The sequence below is a fragment of the Dama dama genome, chromosome 3 (assembly GCF_033118175.1).
Source record: "Dama dama isolate Ldn47 chromosome 3, ASM3311817v1, whole genome shotgun sequence".
NCBI classification, from domain to species: Eukaryota; Metazoa; Chordata; class Mammalia; order Artiodactyla; family Cervidae; genus Dama; species Dama dama.
Window position 1 is genome coordinate 71,448,689 of NC_083683.1, and position 20,522 is coordinate 71,469,210.

Consider the following 20,522-nt stretch of genomic DNA (forward strand, 5'->3'; position numbering starts at 1 on the left):
GGCGCTGCGCGGGCCGGGGCCGGCCTAGGCGGCGGGCGGCGGCGGCCGCGGCGGCGGGCGGCGGCGGGAGGCGGGCGGAGGAGGAGGCGGAGGAGGCGGGAGCTGCGCTGAGCGGGGCGGGCGGCGGCGGGGCCCGAGCCCGAGAAGATGGCGGTGCGGAAGAAGGACGGCGGCCCCAACGTGAAGTACTACGAGGCCGCGGACACCGTGACCCAGTTCGACAACGTGCGGCTGTGGCTCGGCAAGAACTACAAGAAGGTACGCGGGCAGGGCCGCGCGGGGGCCGGGGGCGGGACAAAGGGGCCGCGGCCCCGCGGCGCCCCCGGCCCGCCCGCCCGCGGCCCCTCCCCCGCGCGCCCGCCGCCGCCCGCGCCCCTCCCCCAGCGCCCGCGCCCCCACCCCCGCCCCTGGTTCCGGCCGCCGCCCCCGCGGCTGCGCCCTCTGCCCCTTGCTTTTCTCCGCCGGCGCGGCGGGTCCCGGTGCCAGCTGCCCACCCTCCAGAAGCCATCGCCTTCCGGGCTTTTCCGGGAGGGACGGCCGCGGGCGGACGGGCGCCGAATGTCCCCCCCACCCCCGCCCCGCCGCCCGAGCGTGCCCGCCACGGTGCCCGCCAGGGCTCCCCGCGGAGCCAGGTACCAGCAGGGCTGAGGCCTCGCCCGCCGCTTTGTGTATGTTCAGAGCAAGATGATGAAAGCCGGAGGGTAAACAGCCCCAGAGCAGGCCCTCCACTGCTCACCAGCCTGAAAAAGGCCCCCACCCCGGGATCACCTGTCTACCGCCCGACCCCCATCTCCGTACAAGGGGGTAACAGAACCTCTTTGGGAGTCAGGGTATAGGAGTTCCTGGGCAGCTACCCCTTCTAAAACCATTGCTCAACTTCACAACGAAATCACCCCACCACCTGGCCTTGCATTGCCTTGGGTTTGGGGTTCAGAGACTAGGATGCAGTTTGTGTCTGGAGTCCCCCGTCCCCTAGCAGGAGATAATAAGGTAGTGAACAAAGGGTTCAAGCCTTACCTGTCTTTTATACCAGACCTCTTCCTAGTGCTGTCTTTGTCTCTAGGCCTGGTTGAAAGGGACATCTCTGCCTAGGGCTTTTCTCTGGAGAGGGTCTGCGCCTCTTCCTTCTCACTACCCCCAATAAGAGGTTCTCGGACTTTCCTTCAGCTCCCCAGTTCTTCCTGCTCCTCTCTGCAACCTGTCAGAAGTGCAATGGGCCGGTGGAGGAGAACGCCTCTCTGATCCCGGTTATGAGTCCGGCCCTGTTCTCAGGGGTCTCTCTGGGTGTCAGAGCTTGACCAACAGCTGCTGGGTCTGTGGCTTGTCTCTACCCCAGCGTGAGGCTCTGACTCCCAGGCTTCTACCTTTGACCTTTTGGACAGGAGATCAGTCTAGGGGCTTAGTGTCTGGCCCTGGGGGGATTGACAGCCTGTGACCTAGTTCAGCTGTCAAGCTCTTAGCTCTTTGTCATCTACCTTTTCTTTCAAGGATCTCTTTACACCTCCCACCAAAAGGTGCACTTTTTTCTAAGGTCGGGGTTGAGGAAAAGGGGATCAAAAGGTAAGGTTAGCCTCTTTGCACAGTTTTACATGAGAACTGAAGGCTAGGATGCTAGGTCGCACAATATGGAAATATTTAAGAAGGCCCAGGGTCGCCTGTGTCCAATACAGTTTCCTCAGAAAGCGTAGATACTGTCTCGCTATTGCCCACCTGGCTGGGCAGTAGCTTCTCTTTTCCCTTCTAGGAGGGCATGTGAAGACATGTGCCCTGTGTTGCTTCTTTGCACCTTTCTTATCAGGCTGTATTATAGGGGGAATCTTGACCTTCCACACCATTACTCGAAGAAGGAGACTGCTGTCTCCCTTAGCGCATTCCAGATGGTGCTTCTGTGGCCTGATCCCTATGAATCTTCAGAATTTTACAACTCTTGGTGCCATTGGCTAAAGATCAGGATCCTGCAGCTCCATTTTTAGGGTGTATTTGGGGGAGAGTAGGAAGCTGCCTATACCCTCAGCACCCAAGACTGGTAGTAGGCAGTTGAATTCCATCTTCTTGGTGAGGGGCACCTCAGGCCTGCCTTCTGCGAGTTTCTTTCTAAGAGATGAGGCGTGTGGGGGGAGAGGACACGATTTCTATCCCAGATGCTTCCAGAGCTCCTGGGGGAGAAATAAGGGATACGGTGGAAAATTGATTTGGGGTCTGTTTTTCTTTCCTTTTCCCTGTTTCCCCAGTATATACAAGCCGAACCACCCACCAACAAGTCCCTGTCTAGCCTGGTTGTACAGTTGCTACAATTTCAGGAAGAAGTTTTTGGCAAACATGTCAGCAATGCACCGCTCACTAAACTGCCGGTGAGTGCAAAAAGCGAGGGGGCAAATCCGAGGAGGAGTTGTCTTTTGTGTTTTTGTAAATCTTCTAGTTTCTGAGGTTTGGGTGACTTCCTACCATCCCTTTCCCTGGTTGGGGTGTTACTGGCTCTGCAGAGCCCCCAGTTTGCCATCCCTTTTGTCCTAGTAATAGTTCATGCAACAGGTTTTCTCAGAGTGTCTAAACTCAGTCATGAAACTCAGGGCATGGTGGAAAGCGTGTGAGGTTTGGATTTGTACACTCTTGTGTTCAAATCCTGGCTCACCACTTGGTGTCTCTGTCGTCTTGGACAAGCCATTTATGCCGTTGAGTCTTGGTTCCTTTATCTCTCGATTAATATACCTCCATTGTAGGTATAACCTATAATGATTAACGAGGTAACCCAGCAAAGGGAATCCGGCAAGGGACGTGGTGGGGCTTTGTGAACGGTGGTTTCTTTCTCTCCCCTCTTCTAGGCTGCAAGATAGAATGGCACAGGGGTTAAGGAATTCCAGCTTTGAGAGGGAGATCAGTCCAGCATAAGATTTTGTGAAAGAATTGTTAAATCATAAGAGAATTTAGGATGTAACTCTTAACATACTTCTTCCCTGTCTCAATTTTGTAGATCAAATGTTTCTTAGATTTCAAAGCAGGAGGCTCCCTATGCCACATACTTGCAGCTGCCTACAAGTTCAAGAGTGACCAGGGATGGTGAGAGGCCTTCTCTTCTCTCTGTACTTCTTACATTTAGTTTAAAGGGAATCCCCCTTTATGATTCCCTGGGGTCTTTGCAGGGTGGGAGAGGGTAGACATTCTTACAAGTCTTTTACTTTGCTAGATCAGCAGACCTGACCTGCTAGGTCAGAAAAGTGGCTGGGAGTCAGAGCCAGGAGTCTCTCAGAATGCGTGAATATGTATATGCGTGTCAGTGTGTGTATTGTAGAGAAAAAGGGATTCTTAGGTTGCCATCTCAAGCCTTTCTTTGTCCTTTCGGACTAACTACAAAGTGACTTGTGTAGTTGAGATCAGTGAACCCCAGATCCCAGGTGATTTTGGCACAGCTGAGGGCAAAATTGCCTCCTGATCTCCCATGTTAAAACAATCACACATGCTAACCTCGTCCCCAGACTTGAGCTATACCACTCACTAGATTATTGCTTCTTTACAAGGCGGCGTTACGATTTCCAGAATCCATCACGCATGGACCGCAATGTGGAAATGTTCATGACCATTGAGAAGTCCTTGGTGCAGGTAATAGTCAAGAACTCCCCCACTTATCTCCCTTCCCTGGATGAGAATCCAAAACACCCCTTCCCTATGTTCTCATCCCACTTATTTCTTCTCCCCACAGAATAATTGCCTGTCTCGACCTAACATTTTTCTGTGCCCAGAAATTGAACCCAAACTGCTAGGGAAATTAAAAGACATTATTAAGAGACATCAGGTGAGTGGTTGGGTCAGGAGAGGTTTTAGAAATTCCGTAACTCTTTCTCTGACATTTTGCATACAAGCAGCAGCCCCAGGGTAGCCCCGCCTGTTTGGAAGAATATTAGAATTAAAGCTTGAAGCCTCTGTTTCCGTTTCTCCCATTCCTGTTCTTGGCAGGTGTAGCGCACTGTCCCTAGAGACTGCACAGGCCTGAGGGGGAAAGCATCTATTTCCACTGAGCTAGAGATTGCCTGATTTCAGATCAGTGAGATCTTTGCTCTCTGGAACTCTGTAATTACAAGCAGATGTCATTGGGACATACAGGGATATAAACTTGATTGTTCATTTCACATGTGTAACAGAGTATCTGTTCAGAGGTTTATCTGTAGCAATTTAAAATTCTTTGATTTTTCTCCATTATTCGCAAAGTCCCAGCTGTTTCTTTCTGCCACTCAGCTGATGTGTATTTAGAGAATGCAAACCAACCTTCATACCATTCTGTTACCATATGATTATGAAGGCAGAGCTGCAGTTAAATCTTACTTTGGTTTATTTACATTCATGACTGATTCAAGGGGGACCACACTTACCTGCCTGTCTGTATGTCGTCCAGGGAACGGTCACTGAGGATAAGAACAGTGCTTCCCACGTTGTGTATCCCGTTCCAGGGAACCTGGAGGAAGGTGAGACCTGGGTTTTCTTGGTCACTGCAGTGGATGGCCTGGGCTAGGAGATGGAGGACCACTCAGTAGCTGTGCAGTCCCGGGGCTCGTCCCTCCTTAGAACCCTGACTCTTGGTGCCGCCTCCATCCGTAGCCCGCGGCCCCTGCTGCAGCAGGTGGTGTGTGCGGGGTTCTCTGGTATCTGTGCCCTTTTAGCTCATGTCTCATCCTGCTGTGTCTCTGTCCCCAGAGGAATGGGTACGGCCGGTCATGAAGAGAGATAAGCAGGTTCTTCTGCACTGGGGCTACTATCCTGACAGGTGAGGATGGGATCTGGGACAGGTATAAGTACAAGAGCCAGACTGAAAAGCCCTAGAGCATCTAGTAAAGCCAGAAGGCGCTCTTTGAGAGCTGCTTTTTGCTCTGTTAATTTGTTCTCCCTCCTATTATGCGAACCCTCTGTCTGTTCTGTGGGAAGTTTGGGCTTACTGGACAAAGCTTAGGCTGAAAGGATTGGGGCTTTGTGTGTGAGATGGTTGTCCTAGTGTGAGTTTTGGTAAGTAAACATTAGAAATAATCTCAATATCTTAACAGTGGGGAAATGTTTCAGCAAATTTATGTATCTAGTCAGTGGGCTATTTTACAGTATTTAAAGTGATAGAGTTCCCATACATAATTTATAGGTAAGTATTGCAAAAAGTAGAATGTAAAATGACAGGTAGTATCCTTGCCCTTAAGTAAAAACAAAATAATAGGGGAAAAAATTGTAGAAAAAAGTTACTGGGGAAAACATATATACTGAATGTCACAAATGCTTGTGTTAGGATGATTCCTTTTTTCTATTTTTGAAATGTTTTGTAATCATTTTTATTACTGTATAGTGAAAAGAATCCCAATATTAATTGGAAAAAATAATCATACCCAACAAACCGTACAAAAAGTAACCCAACAACCCGCTCCTTTTTGTAAATGGGAAAGGTAAAAGGTTTGCCCTTTATTTTTCCACAACTCTGTCCCGTTGATTGTGCTTCACGCTCAATTTCCCATGGCAGTTATGACACATGGATCCCAGCCAGTGAAATTGAAGCATCTGTGGAAGATGCTCCAACTCCTGAGAAGCCTCGGAAGGTGAGCTCTCCTTGTCCGTCCTCCCTCCCCCGAGAAGAATCCCGGGGCCAGACTGCTCTTGGAGGTGAACGGAGAGGCTCCTGGGCCCTTGGGCTCCTCTGTTAAGGGTCCCCAGACAGAGCTAGGGCTTCCAGGCCTCTCCCAGGACCGTCTCCCTCTGTGCTTCAGGTTCATGCAAAATGGATCCTGGACACAGACACCTTCAATGAATGGATGAATGAGGAAGACTACGAAGTAAATGATGACAAAAACCCTGTCTCCCGCCGAAAGAAGATTTCAGCCAAGACGCTGACAGATGAGGTGAAAACCTTTTCTTTTCTCCTGAGCACTTAGCCCAAGTCTCAGAACAGTCTTCGCTGGAGATTGTTGGCTGACATCTGCCCCAATTCTTCAACCTATAGGTGAACAGCCCAGACTCAGACCGACGGGACAAGAAGGGGGGCAACTATAAGAAGAGGAAGCGCTCCCCCTCACCGTCACCAACCCCAGAAGCCAAGAAGAAGAATGCTAAGAAGGGGTAGGCCAGCCCCAACCGGCCCCTGTCCACACACTAGTTAAGGAAGGAAGGACAGATCCCCTCCTGTAACTGCCAGGCGCTGGCCTGCAAGGCAAGAAGAGATCTATAGCTCTCCAGTGTCTACTTGCGGTCCTGGCCTGGAGTAAGCTCAGAGAGCTTAATCTGCGGGTGAAAGGTCTTCACCTCTCCCACTTTGTAGTGATCAGTTTCTTCTTTGCTCAGCTCTGCCGTCAGGGTCTTCTCTCCCGTTTTTCTTCCTTGCAGTTGTTTTTTAAATTAGTTTATTTTTGGCCGCGTCTGGTCTTGGTTGCAGTGCTCGAGGTTGCTCAAGATCTTCCCTGCAGCCCGTGGGCGTTCTAGTATGGCACACGAGCGCTAGGGCATTCAGGCTTCGTAGTTGTGGCATGGGCTTAGTTGCCCTGCTGCATGTGGGATCTTAGTTCCTGGAGCAGGGATCGAGCCCACTTCCCTGCATTGGAAGGTGGATTCTTAACCACCGGACCAGCAGGGAAGTCCCTTCCTTGCAGTTTTATTGCAGTGTAGCTCACATACAGCCCTGTAGAAGTTTAAGGAATACATCATGACTTGGTTTGCATACACTGTAAAGTGATTATCAGAGTACATTTGGCAAACATCTTTTGTCTCATGTAGATAGTAAATTAAAGAAATAGAAAAATAAATTAAAAAAAATGTTTTTCCTTGTTCTGAGAACTCTCAGGACTTACTCTCTCTTTTTATTTTTAATTTTTATTTATTTCTTTGTTTTTTGGCTGTGTTGGGTCTTCACTGTTGCATGGGCTTTTCTCTAGTTGCGACAAGCGGGAGCTCCTCTCAGTGGTGATGAGCACGCCCATTCGCTGAGGTGGCTTCTCCCGCTGCAGGGCGCAGAGCTCAGCGGCTTCCCTGGTTGCGGCTCCCGGGCGCTAGAGCACGGACTTAGAAGCTGGGTGGGAGTCTAGGGGCTCCGTGTCACGTGGGATCTTCCCGGCCCGAGGATGAAACCCGTGTCTCCTGCATTCTTAAGCCCTGGACCGGCAGGGAAGCCAGGATTTACTCTCCTGAAGCTTCCGTGTGCACCGTAGAGCAGTGTTAATTACGTTTATCACGTTGTACCTCAGTCCCTTTGGGAGCTTTTCTTGCTTCCTTTCCATTGAACTCACCTTCCAGGGATCCCTTGTCCGAGGATGCCTGGAGTCACGGGCGCTCCCTCTCCTCCGCAGCCCCTCAACCCCTTACACCAAGTCCAAGCGAGGCCACAGAGAGGAGGAGCAGGAAGACCTGACGAAGGACATGGACGAGCCCTCGCCCGTCCCCAACGTGGAGGAGGTGACGCTGCCCAAGACCGGTACGGGCCAGGCCAGGCTCCTGGGCGGCCCCTGCCCGGCCTGTGTTCAACCCTGCTGGGTGGGATGCCTTCCCAGGCCCAGCTCCAAGTATAGAGACTCTTTCCCTTCAACTTAGCTGGTTATTGAAACCATTGTCATCACCACAGACAATCCTCTGATTTCGTTTCCATGTCTGAGTCACGGACCGTGCTGTCTCCAAACTTTTTTTATTACGCACTTGACAGCTCAGTTGGTAAAGAGTCCACCTGCAACGCAGGAGACCCTGGTTCGATTCCTGGGTCGGGAAGATCCCCTGGAGAAGGGATAGGCTCCCCACTCCAGTGTTCTTGGTCTTCCCTGTGGCTCAGCTGGTAAAGAATCCGTCTGCAATGCGAGAGACCTGGGTTCAATCGCTGGGTTGGGAAGATTCCCTTGGAGAAAGGAAAGGCTATCCACTCCAGTATTCTGGCCTGGAGAATTCCATGGACTACAGTCCATGGGGTCGCAAAGAGTCAGACATGACTGAGCGACTTTCACTTTCAACATCAGTAAGATATACTTGAGCACAAATTATACACATGTAGTGTTCACCACTACTTTTAAGAACATTATAAAACACATGCCTTATGTAAAATTAGGAAAATGTAGAGGATAAGATTAAAAAAAGAGGTTCTGATATTCTCAGCCTGTATCCCAGTGGACCCTCTTTTGCGTCCCCACTTTGGAGACCACTGCTCTGCGGTACTGCTTTATGTCAGTATTCCACAGACAACCAGGCGTGGGTTTCAGGAGGAGGGCGGGGAAGGCCCCTGAGAGAGGAGTCCCAGCTTTCACCCCTTCTTCCATCAGAGCAGCTCTCCTCTCTCTGTTTTCTGTGAGCTTCTATGTATGAATTCAGTGGAGGAAAATGTCCTCTGCTTTCAAAAATGTTTAAGATCCAGCCACTCCTCTCCAGAATGATTTGGTCAGACTCTGTCAGTCCAGAAGGAGCTCGCAGACTTCTGTATGGAGATCAGGGGCCCAAAGACAAGAGTGACTGGTGAATGTTCGTAGGGTAGAAGACGCTTCTTTATAAGAAAAAGGTTGAGTAAGGTGAATTTTTGACGGGGCAAGGGGAGAAGTTTCAAGCTCTGGAATGATTGTGATTGGTCATTTTGTGACGGACAGAGCAAGCTTTGGGAGAAGGTGAGCGCTCTGGAGCTGCTCACAGTGGAGAGGTGAGGGCTTGATTTAGACAGAACGTGTCTGTTAAAAGGACTCTCTCCCCTGGCAGTCAACACTAAGAAGGACTCGGAGTCAGCCCCAGTCAAAGGCGGCACCATGACCGACCTGGGTAAGATGGGGCGCCCCGGGCAAGGCAGTCAGCGCCTAGAGGCGGGGGCGGGAGGCCAGCCCCTGCCCCTGGCCTGCTGGGGCCTTTCCAGAAGCGCACTCGTTCTCCGGACCCTCAGGCAGCACCAACCTCTGTCTTGCTGTCTCTTCCAGATGAACAAGAGGACGAGAGCATGGAGGCGCTGGGCAAGGTAGAGCCGGTTTAGAGAGCCCCGGCTCTCCCTGGGGTTCTGCCCCGTGATTACAGAGTTCCTCTCACCCAGACCGTCCACTGCCCAGACTCTTCCCAGCCTAGAACTCATTCTCACTGTTGCTCAAACCTCAGAGCCTTCCGAGTCCCAAGGCCCGTAACTGTGCCATCCCATCCCATCTTTCGTGCCCACGTTCCCAGGGTGGGGGAGAAGCGGGGGGTTGCCGTGGGCTGAACGAGAGGGCCGAGGGTCCAGCGGCCTGCGTGCTCACAGGACGAGGACGAGAGCAGCCCGGGCACCAAGGGGGAGCAGACCAAGAACCCGGAGCTGCACGAGGACAACGTGACCGAGCAGACCCACCACATCATCATCCCCAGCTACGCGGCCTGGTTTGACTACAACAGGTACCGCCGCTCCAGGCCCTCACCAGCGCCTCACTCTCCCGTGCCCACGGGTCAGCGCGTTCCTTCTCCCGCCGCCTCAGCCAGCAAGGCTGCGGTCCCGTTCAGCTGTAGGGGGGCTCCTGGTCTAGTTCTCAGATCCAGGCCTCCCGTTCCTGCTTGCTGCCCCTTGTTCCAGACGTTTCCTCCTTTGGGGTCCCCCTCACATCTTTGGGGTCCCCTCTCTCCACTCGAGCCTTCTCATTGCTCCCTGGCTTCTCTTGCAGTGTTCACGCCATCGAACGGAGGGCTCTCCCCGAGTTCTTCAATGGCAAGAACAAGTCCAAGACTCCAGAAATGTAAGGCCCTCCCGCTCGTGGTTCTCTTCCTCCTGATCCAGTTGGGCAAACACTTCTTGGCTCCTTACATGAGCCAGGCCCATGCTCTCTGCTCACAGGCAGCCCTGGCCCAGCACTGGGACCCCTGCCCTCTGGGATCTGCCAGGGGCTGTGTTAGGCTTGCTCTTGTGTTCAGAACAAGTGTCCGCTCCCCCCTGGGCTCAGCTGTTTCCTCCTTCTGTTTCTTTTAACAGGGTTTAGAGCTTTCCATCCACAATTACCTGTGCTCTCTAAAATGCAAATATCTCCAGCATAAGTAATCTCTGTGAATTAAAGGATATGGAGAGATGTGTTTTGTAACGTCTGAGCCTGGGGCTCAGACGTCTTCATGTCCTTCGAGGCTCCCCCTCAGACCAAACCTGCCTGGCTTTTGTTTGGTGATTTTTCTGTGGTTAGGAATGTTCCAGGATAGACATGGTCGGGCAGGTGGGAGCTGGTGCTGAGCCCGGGCCCCCTGAGGGCTGAGCACACTGGCTTCCCAGCGGCTCCTCAGCTCCCCGTCCCCCTGCTCCGGGGTCCCCGTCCCTTCCACCATTTCTTTCCCCGCAGCCTGGTATGGTTCTCTTCCCCTCCTCTTGCTGGGGAAAGCAGTGTGTGAAGAAGCCTTGCTCTCTCCAGAGGCAGCAGTGACAGATGACGCGAGTTCATGATCTGCAGGGAGGGTTGGGACTAGAACTCTTCACACCTTGCACTCTGGGTGTGAAATAACAAGTGACGATAATCGCCTGTATGTACTGAGAGCCCTCTATCTCTACTTACTTACTATCCTAAGTATCCCACGTACCTTGACTAATTCAGTCTTCACATCAGCTTTAGCGGTAGGTCTTATTATCCTCAGTTTACTGACAAGGAGGGCTTCAGTCACTTGCTTAAAGTTACACAGCTCGTGAGTCATAAAGCTGGGGTCTGAGTCCTGTAGTCTGGCTCATGTTCTCAGACTTTACGCTACACCACCCAATAGCTGCCATTTTTGGAGCTTGTAGAGCGTGCCCAGCACTATTCTGTATCTCTACAGACCTTTCTATTCTCAACAGACACTTCATTTTACAGTTAAGGTAACTAAGGTTCAGAACTTTCAGGTCATCATAGTAGAACTAGGATTTGAACTTAGACCTTCCCACCTTCAAAACATGTCTTCTTAAGGCTGTGCCCTGCTACCTAGGTGGAAGCACCCCTAGGACTTCCCTTTAACATCTGTCTTTGGAATTCAGGGCACTTTCTCTTTTTGATTTCTTTCCCAAATGTTGGATGAGGCATCTGTTAGCCTCATGGTTAGGATTCTGTTAGCCTAGTGGTTAGGATCCTGGACTTTCACTGCCAGGGCCCGGGTTCAGTTCCCAGTAAGGGAACTGAGATCCTGCAAGCCATGTGGAATGGTCAAGAAAAAAAGTTGGATGAAACATCCCCAAGCACACACAGCCAAGGAGATAACTCACTTAATGAAAAATCCCATCAAGGGTCTGAACCCCTCACGTCTAGCACACAGGAGACCCGCGGTGCATGTTGAGTCGGATGAGGCATTCTTTGTCACATATGAAGGCTGTTCTCCTCTTCCCAATTCCTCCCACCCCTCAGCCCTCTCATCGTCCCTCTCTCTCTCCTCTAAGCTACCTGGCCTATCGGAACTTCATGATTGACACTTACCGGCTGAACCCCCAAGAGTATCTCACGTCCACTGCCTGTCGCAGGAACCTGGCGGGGGATGTCTGTGCCATCATGAGGTGGGTCTGCAGCTGAGGGGTGGCAGGCGCTCAAGGGCGATGCGCACAGATGCCTCTTGGCCGAAGCAGAGAGGCTGCTGGCACGGCGCGTCGGGGATGAGCAGGAAAGATGCCTCTAGAGAAAGGCCAAGTTCAGGCTGGGGTCAGGGTGACTTAGGGGATGGCAGGGCGCGCCCTGTAGTGTGGCGGGAGGGAGAAGGAGCCCGTCTGGTGAAGGAGCGTATCCGGTGAGAGGTGCAGGAAGCGATGTTTAGCGCCTGGGTGGCTGTGGAGCGAGGCCCTGGTGCAGATGGAGACTGGGCTGTCTGCTGTGTGGGGCCGGGAGGAGGCCGTATTTCCTGGGGAGGAGAAGGAGCAGAGAAGAGCCTGCCCCCGGCCCTCTCCTTGTGTGTGACCCAGTCTCCGCCTCTCTCCTCACAGGGTCCATGCCTTCCTAGAACAGTGGGGTCTCATCAACTACCAGGTGGATGCTGAGAGTCGACCAACTCCTATGGGGCCTCCGCCCACTTCTCACTTCCACGTCTTGGCGGACACACCGTCCGGGCTGGTGCCGCTGCAGCCCAAGACCCCGCAGGTAGAGAGGGGCTGCGGGACGGGGGACTGGGGCAGACGGGCTTCTTTGGACTTTTCTTTTTCTGGTTTTTTAGGGTAATGTCTCAGGAGTGTTTTGAGGCTTCTTCCTTTTCCATGGGATGCAAAGGGCCACAGGAATCAGCCCCATGTATTTAGCACCCTCTCTCAGCCTTTGTACCTAAGACTGCAAGGACTTGCTGAGGGAGAAGAGATGCTTGTCCTTGGGGAGGAGATAGAGAAAAATGGCTTACAATTCAGTTGCATGAAATTTTTTAACCTTGTCACATTTCCAACATTTTTTCATTTTTGCTTCATAATTTTTATCACTTCCATTTTTTTCCATTTCCATTTCATATATTACAAAAATTGTTATGTGGCTTGCCCAGGGTCAGACATGTAGGATTAGAACCTACTTGTCCAGCTCCTAAGAGAACCTGTAAAGATACATGTGAATACAAATGGATATCATGCCAATTCCGGATCTAATTAAGCATTAAGGGAACACGGAACTGTGGCATGAGTGCCCCCCGAGCTTCGGGCTGCCCAGCGTCTGGTCTGGAGGCCTCCAGGGCCTCAGCCTGGTCATTTTGTGCCCAGCCTCCATGACGCCAAGCTCTGTCCCCCAGGGCCGCCAGGTTGATGCTGATACCAAGGCTGGGCGAAAGGGCAAAGAGCTGGATGACCTGGTGCCAGAGACGGCTAAGGGCAAGCCAGAGCTGGTAGGTGGGGTGTAGACCCCGCTGGGCCGCTTCTCCGCCCCTTTACTGGGGGCCCCTGCCCGGGAAGAAGCGCCTCGAGAGCACAGGCGCTGCAGTGAGGGAGGAAGTCCCCCAGGGGCGTCCCTGGCTGTGGGGAGGGAGCTCCTTCTGTCTGTCCTCTCTCTCTCTCTCTCTGCCCCTGGCTCCCGGCAGTCACTCGGATTCACCTCTTTCTTTCCCTTCCACAAATAGCAGAACTCCGCTTCCCAGCAAATGCTCAGCTTCCCCGACAAAGGCAAGGAGAAACCGGCGGACATGCAGAACTTCGGGCTGCGCACGGACATGTACACGAAGAAGAACGTGCCCTCCAAGGTGCGGGGTGGTGGGTGGCGGGGTCGGTGCCCCCTTGGCGCTCAAGGCCGCGGCTCTCCCCGCTGACCCACCTGCGTTTCCATGCAGAGCAAAGCCGCAGCCAGCGCCACTCGCGAGTGGACGGAGCAGGAGACCCTGCTGCTCCTGGAGGTAGCGGGCCGGGAGGGGGAGTGTCCTGCGGGAGCGGGGCGGCCAGGGTGCCGGCTGCACTTGGGAGCGGGGAGGGCGTGATCCTGCCTGTCTCTCTGCTCCCGGCGCCGGGGCCAGCGCCGGGCAGGGACTGAGGCCGTTTTGTCAGCCCCTGTCCTTTCCAAGTGCTACTTGGAGACTCCCCTTGGGCCTGGCGGGGTACATGGGTATCACAGGCCAGAGAGCCCCGAGGCAGCCGCTCAGCAGGGCGGGGGACGGGGCCTCGCGGGCGGCGGTGGCTGGAGCGAGTGTGGCTATCGCTGCTGCAGGCGCTGGAGATGTACAAGGACGACTGGAACAAGGTGTCCGAGCATGTGGGCAGCCGCACGCAGGACGAGTGCATCTTGCATTTCCTCCGGCTTCCCATCGAAGACCCGTACCTGGAGGACTCGCAGGCCTCCCTGGGCCCCCTGGCCTACCAGCCCATCCCCTTCAGCCAGTCCGGCAACCCTGTGATGAGCACCGTTGCCTTCCTGGCCTCTGTCGTCGACCCTCGAGTGGCCTCAGCTGCTGCGAAGTCAGCCCTAGGTAACGCGCAGGGCTGCCAGCCCTCTTGGTTTGCATTGGAAAGGCTGGGTACTCTGACCGTGGAACCCCCTCAAGTTCACTCCCCTACTGGCCTTGTCTGCGGCTGGCATCAGCCCAGGCAACGGTCCAGCTCCACGCAGGTGGAGATGAAGAGCTGGGCTTGTGAGGGAGCTCTCACAGAGAGTGCCAGAACTGCCTGCCTGCCTGCTCCCAGCCTCCCCCTGTCTGGGTCTTACAGAAGAGTTCTCCAAAATGAAGGAAGAGGTCCCCACAGCTTTGGTGGAGGCCCACGTTAGGAAAGTGGAAGAAGCTGCCAAAGTGACAGGCAAGGCGGACCCAGCCTTTGGTCTGGAAAGCAGTGGCATCGCAGGGACCACCTCTGATGAGCCGGAGAGGATTGGTAAGGCCTGCCGTGTTCCCCAATTCCTGCCTTTTTACCAGCAGCCTCAGCCGCCTGGCCTCCCCACACCATCCCTGCCTCCACCTGACCTCAGAGCGTGAGACCAATGGGGTGAGTTGGTGGGGCTTTACTTTAGGTACCGTGGCTTCCCACTGGCTCTCAGTAAGATCTTGGCTAGAAGGGGCAGTTGGAAGAGTGTGGTAGACCAGCTGTCAGACATTTCCTGTTTCCTCTTCCCCTGGACCCAGAGGAGAGCGGGACTGACGAGGCGCGGGCGGAGGGCCAGGCCACAGAGGATAAGAAGGAACCCAAGGTACAGCGGGATTGACACGGGCTGGGAAGGCAGAGGGGTCCGGCGTGGACCAGGGAAGGGGAGCCGGCTCCGCTTAGCTCGGGCAGGCAAGGGCTGGGCTCGGATGGGGCTGCGTCCTGGATCCAGATCTCCTCCCCAGTGAGAGGTGTAAACTCAGCTCCTGTTCTGGGCTCTGTGTGCGAACCAGCACCCTGACACTCCCCTTTTTCCTTTCCCTGGGACTCCAGGAACCTCGAGAAGGAGTTGGGATTGCGGAGGAAGAAGCAAAGGAGAAGACCAGTGAGCCACCCAAGAAGGACGACGAGAAGGGGAAAGACGGCGACAGCGAGAAGGAGTCAGAGAAGGGTGATGGAGACCCGACAGGTGAGCTGCGCGTGGCGGTCGGGGTTCAGAGAGGAAGCCAGGCTCAAGGCTCACGGCCTTCTTCCCGGCCCAGCGGATCCTGAGAAGGAGAAGGAGCCCAAGGAGGGGCAGGAGGAGGTGCTGAAAGAAGCAGTGGAGTCGGAGGGGGAGCGGAAGACGAAGGTGGAGCGCGACATCGGCGAGGGCAACCTCTCCACCGCTGCCGCCGCCGCCCTGGCTGCCGCCGCCGTGAAGGCCAAGGTGAGGCCCGGACCCAGGGAAGGAGGTGCCACTCCTCGTCGCACGTCCCCTGGCGGAGAGCCTGCCTTGTCATCCTTACCCAGTGCTGGCCTGTCTCCTGTCCCCGTCGGATCCTGAGAGGGACACTTGGTCATCCCTTCTCTCATCTTTTTTAAGCCTTTATCCTTAGGCCTGTTTTGTTTCTTGTTTGTAACTTTTTTATTGTAAGACATTTTACTTATTTGGCTGCACTGGGGCTTCGTCGCGGCATGTTGCACGGGCTCTGGAGCGAGAAGGCTGCAGAAACAGCAGCTCACGGGCGCTGGTTGTGGCACTTGGGGCCGTGGGCGGACTTGCCCCACAGCCTACGGGATGTTAATTCCCCGGCCAGCGATCGAACCCACATGCTCTGCATTGGAAGGTGGATTCTTAACCACCAGACCTCCAGGGAAGTCCTGAATGGGCCTGTCTTCACCCTCTCGATTATTTGACCATGTCTTATCCTTTGATATTCTCTCTCTTTTTTCATGTTCTTTTAAAAATACCACTCAAGCCTGTGCTACTGTCTGGGTTGTGACCACAGCAAGTTCTGTCTTAAAGCCTGTCAGCCCCCACCCCACCCTTGTCTGTTGCCCAACATCTTCAGCTGGGTCCTCCCGCTGATGGCCACCCCCACCCTCCTTCCTTAGCACTTGGCTGCCGTTGAGGAGAGGAAGATCAAATCTCTGGTGGCCCTGCTGGTGGAGACCCAGATGAAAAAGCTGGAAATCAAACTCCGGCACTTTGAGGAGCTAGAGACGATCATGGACCGGGAGCGGGAAGCGGTGAGTCAAGTCCGGGGGGTGGCGGGGCCCCACGTTGGCGCTGGGCTGGGCCTCAGTTTAGGGCGAGGGGAGCAGCAATACCGGGAACCTAAGCCGGCAGGGCATCCCAGCAGAGCAGACGAGGGCAGGAGGAGCCAGCCCGGGTGGCTAGGGACACGTGACCCCACAGGTACAGCCTGGAGACTGAGGTCCCTCAGAGTGTCAGCCCCAGGGTCAAGTTCTTGTTGGTTCTTTGCTGCATCTCCAGGTCCTTGAAGGCTGCTTAGTCCACAGTATACTTGCTACGGAGTGACTGTTGAGTGATTAGACAGGTTTAAGGCATGATGAGAGGGTAAGGGCTTCAGGTTCGGGGGGTGAAGTCAGGGAATAGGATGGACATGGTGTGGAATCATTCTGATTCTTAGAAGATATAAAAGAAGTAGAAAGAAGACAAGGACCCTGATCCTGAACTCCTCAATTGAAGATATCAGATATCCCATATGGAGACGTCAAAGTTGGTTAATGCTTCAAGTATCTGATAAATGCAAATTAAGAGATTTCCAATCAAGTATGAAAGTCCTGAGTGAGAGTAGAATGAAGGCCAAAGCTCAGAGGCCAGTGAGGTGATCTGGGAGGGCTTCCTAAGAATTGTGTTTTTCTTCAGTTTTGAAGGAGGGAAAGAACATGACTTGACTAAAGGAACTTGGTTGGGGGGGAGTCGGTTTCCAGATGAAAGTAATGACAGATTCAAAGCTTTGGAGCTGAAAATGAACAAGGGCTACCATCAGATTAAGTCCACTTGTCCACCACAGTGAGAAGCCATGCGGGCAGCCGGAAGACCGGGTGGGGGGATCTGGAGAGGGGAGGGGAGGCGAGAACAACGGAAGCCAGGCGCAAGGCTGCGGTTTGGTGTGGGGATCGCCAGAGTGGGAGGCTGGGCTTGTCAGAAGACAAAGGGGGGGCAAGGTACGCGCCTGGGGCTCCCTGCCGCCGGCTGACAGCTCCCCATCATCCGGCAGCTGGAGTACCAGAGGCAGCAGCTGCTGGCCGACAGACAAGCCTTCCACATGGAGCAGCTGAAGTACGCGGAGATGCGGGCCCGGCAGCAGCACTTCCAGCAGATGCACCAGCAGCCGCCGCCGCCGCCGCCGCCGGCCCTGCCCCCAGGCTCCCAGCCGGTCCCGCCTCCGGGCACCGCTGGGCCACCCGCTGTCCACGGCTTGGCCATGGCTCCAGCCTCTGTGGCCCCGGCTCCCGCGGGCAGTGGGGCCCCTCCTGGAAGCTTGGGGCCCTCGGAGCAGCTCGGGCAGGCAGGGCCAACTGTGGGGCCACAGCAGCAGCCACCAGCTGGAGCCCCCCAGCCTGGGGCCGTCCCACCAGGGGTGCCGCCCCCTGGACCCCATGGTGAGTGGCGGCTCCTGAAACTGGCTGAGTGGCGGGGTCCGGGGAAATGTTCCAGTTCTCAGGGGCAGGGTGTGATAGGGCTGGAGATAAGGATTGACCTCAGTTTCTACAGGTCCTCCTTTACTGTGGCTATTCCCTAAGTCAACAGGGCTCCCTCCCCCGAGCCAGATTTTTGGAATTTTGTTCCAAGGATTTATCACTCAGTTCTAGTATCAGGAAAAGGGAAGGTGGTGCCTCGGAGGGACTGGGTTATCCTCACTGTGAGAGTGAGTTGGTGAGTAAGATTGTATGCCTCCAATCTTCTCCATCTCCTTCTTCATTCCCAGGCCCCTCACCGTTCCCCAACCAACAAACTCCCTCAATGATGCCAGGGGCAGTGCCAGGCAGCGGGCACCCAGGCGTGGCGGGTAATGCTCCTTTGGGTTTGCCTTTTGGCATGCCGCCTCCCCCTCCCGCGCCATCCATCATCCCATTTGGTAGCCTAGCCGACTCCATCAGTATTAACCTCCCCCCTCCTCCTAACCTGCATGGGCATCACCACCATCTCCCGTTCGCCCCGGCCACGCTCCCCCCACCTAACCTGCCTGTGTCCATGGCGAACCCTCCACACCCTAACCTGCCGGCGACCACCACCATGCCATCTTTGCCTCTCGGGCCGGGGCTCGGATCCGCCGCAGCCCAGAGCCCTGCCATTGTGGCAGCTGTTCAGGGCAACCTGCTGCCCACTGCCAGCCCGCTGCCAGGTGAGAAGGGTCCTGCAGGGGCACGGGGGAGGGCGGGGTCCACGGGGGGTGGTGGGGAGGGCAGGTGGGGGAGGGGCTTGGGGACCAGGGCTTCCAGGACCCTGTTTTTGAACGCTGTGGTAAAATTAGAACACAGGAGGGAAGGGCCTCCCTGGCTGTCCCCCGCCATTCCCCAGCCTGGCAGCTGCCCCCTGGGATGACGCTGGGGCCTTCCACTGGTGGGTCCCGGAGGAGTCCTGTGACAGAGCATCTCAGTTGTAAACTGGAAAATCAGCTCCTTGTTTGCATGACGTTTGCTTGTCCCCATCACGCCCAGCTGCCCCATGTAGAGAGTTCTCTGGGGGGGGCGGGGGGGGGCAGGAGGACAGTTAGGGGTGCAGCAGTTCTCCCAGCGTGTGGCGGGAGAGGGCGCTGGGAAAAGGAAGCTGTCCATTGGGGGCACTCTCATCTCCGTCCATCGCATGCCACGCCCGGCTGTGTGTCTGGTGGCCTGGGTCTGGACCCTCTCTCCTGCTCACCTCAGCTGATGCAACTTTCTTCTCTCCACAGACCCAGGCACCCCCCTGCCTCCAGACCCCACGGCCCCGAGCCCAGGCACAGTCACCCCCGTGCCACCCCCACAGTGAGGAGCCGCCCGACATCTCTCTCCCTCCTCACCCCCCACGGAGATCAAGGTTCCAGGAACAGCCCCGTCCCCACCACTGGGACCCTTCCCCAGCCTGGAGAGTTCATCACTACGTAAGAAAGTCCTCCTGCCCCTCCAGAGCCCCCACAGTGCCTGTCAGGGGCATGCGTTTTTATATCGGATGATTCAAGAACTGTGGAAAAGATGTTTCTAATGTCTGGGAGAGAAGATAGGATGGGGACGCTGCCCTCAAAGGAAGGGCTGGGGAAGGTCCTAATTAACCACTGTTAAGGGTACAGCCCCACAAAACTACTGCATTTTTTATGGATTGGGGAAAAAAAAAAAAAAAAAAGCCCTTTAAAAGGAAGTAGAGATTTAAAAAAGCCCTCCAACCAGTGAGAAAAATCCAACTTTTGCATTTTTTGGAGGAGGGAGGTGAGTTTTAGGAAAGGGGTGTTTAGGTTCTGGGGAGAGCTCTGATAGAATAGTGGCAGGGTCTGTCTCCTCCAGCCCTCCTTAGCGAGTCAGCCCCCACCCGCTTGGCCGCCGTTTATTCCCACTCCTGTCTCCTGCTTCCTCAGTGTTCCTGTTTAGGCCCCCCGGCTCAGCCAGTGACCCCGTTCCCTCTGAATGTCAGTTTTGTGTTTTTAAAGTCTCCTGCGTAGTAGATGTCAGCGTATGTCTATTTGGTGGGGAAACGTCTCGGGGATTCCCGTGGTAGGTGGTGGAGGAAGAAAGGGCACGTGGGGCTGTGTGGCCTCCTCCCAGGCCTGACTCCCGGAAGATGCGGAGAGGGGAGCACCAAAAGAATGGAAAGTTTTTAAAACATGGGATTGTCAAAAAAGCACTTAAGCACCTCCTTCTTACAGAGGGACGTGTGGGTCCCTCTGTCGCCTCTTCCCTCCCACCGTGACCGACGTGGCTGGTGGTGGGGAATTCGCTGGGATTTGGGACGGCAGCTGGGTACGGGGGCCTGACCTGGGGGCGTGCCGACCCCCCGATGGCAGCTCGTGCTCAGCTCTGCTCCCCAGATTGCAGTGCCCCGAGCACCAGCCGTCCCCTCCTCATCCCCGACGTGAAGACAGCAGTGATCCAAGGCTCTCCGCTTCCCGGTCCCTCCCGCCAGGCCCTTTGTCCCTCGTGCCCCCCGTTTCTCCTCCTCTGCGTCTTGGCACCTTTTTTCTGTTCGAAAGTTTTCTGTAAATTTTTTCTTTTCCCCCTTTTTTTTTTTATAAATTAATTTGCTTTCCGTTCCATCTTGTGGATGCCTTCTGTGTTGCCTTACCCATGGCAGTGAGGCAGGGGGATCGGCGGGAGGCAGCACCCGGGAGTCCTTCCAGCAGCGTTGGGCGGGGCTGCAGAGACGCCAGGCCAACACCGGGCCAAAGGCAGCCCAGCTGTCGGGGCTGAACAACTGCAGGAGCTGGGGAGAGGCTCTCACCTGCTCTAAAAATAGCCATTTAAGATTTGGAAGGACATCTCACAACCTGGAAATTTCGTCTATTTATCCTTTCAGAAGTGGTGGCTTCATGTCTTCCCTTATTAGGCGGGAGAAGGCAGGCATCTCGGCTGCTCGTTATTGTTGGCCCTGGGCCTCGCTGCAGTGACAGCCCAGGCAGTACTAATATGGCCTGACTTTCGCTCTGGTAAACACTTCCCGGGCTCCCTGACAAAAGGCCTTCCATGGCAGGGAGGGCTCGGAGAGGACTCGGCCCCACATGGGGTGGAATGAGGGTGGCCAGCCTTAGTCCTGCGGGCATTTATGGCATTCCCAATCCCCCCAGTGTAGCCTTTGTAGCACCGGTGAGTGAAGCCAGCATTTCTTAACTCAGGCAAAGGCGGCTGCTACAGGCCCTAGGCTGGC

General features: G+C 54.9%; 1 protein-coding gene across 5 annotated transcripts; it reads left to right on the forward strand.

The window, feature by feature from the left end:
- Positions 1–62: 62 nt before the first annotated feature.
- SMARCC2 (SWI/SNF related, matrix associated, actin dependent regulator of chromatin subfamily c member 2) lies at positions 63–19,914 on the forward strand. 5 transcript variants are annotated; one of them, XM_061132292.1, is made up of 29 exons: positions 63–258; positions 2,232–2,351; positions 2,972–3,057; positions 3,516–3,597; positions 3,698–3,790; positions 4,388–4,457; positions 4,687–4,756; positions 5,489–5,564; positions 5,733–5,864; positions 5,966–6,081; positions 7,302–7,426; positions 8,680–8,739; positions 8,892–8,929; positions 9,203–9,333; positions 9,597–9,668; positions 11,315–11,428; positions 11,849–12,002; positions 12,628–12,720; positions 12,952–13,071; positions 13,159–13,221; positions 13,530–13,788; positions 14,027–14,188; positions 14,437–14,501; positions 14,729–14,864; positions 14,938–15,104; positions 15,773–15,907; positions 16,906–17,290; positions 17,617–18,033; positions 18,583–19,914. In XM_061132292.1, exons 1-29 carry the CDS (start codon positions 148–150, stop codon positions 18,657–18,659), a joined length of 3,729 nt encoding a protein of 1,242 aa, XP_060988275.1. In that variant the 5' UTR covers positions 63–147; the 3' UTR covers positions 18,660–19,914. The 5 variants fall into 5 exon arrangements, with proteins under 5 accessions (XP_060988275.1, XP_060988304.1, XP_060988282.1 ...); XM_061132321.1 differs by having other exon boundaries at positions 17,617–17,697; XM_061132299.1 differs by having other exon boundaries at positions 12,955–13,071.
- The last annotated feature ends 608 nt before the right edge of the window (positions 19,915–20,522 follow it).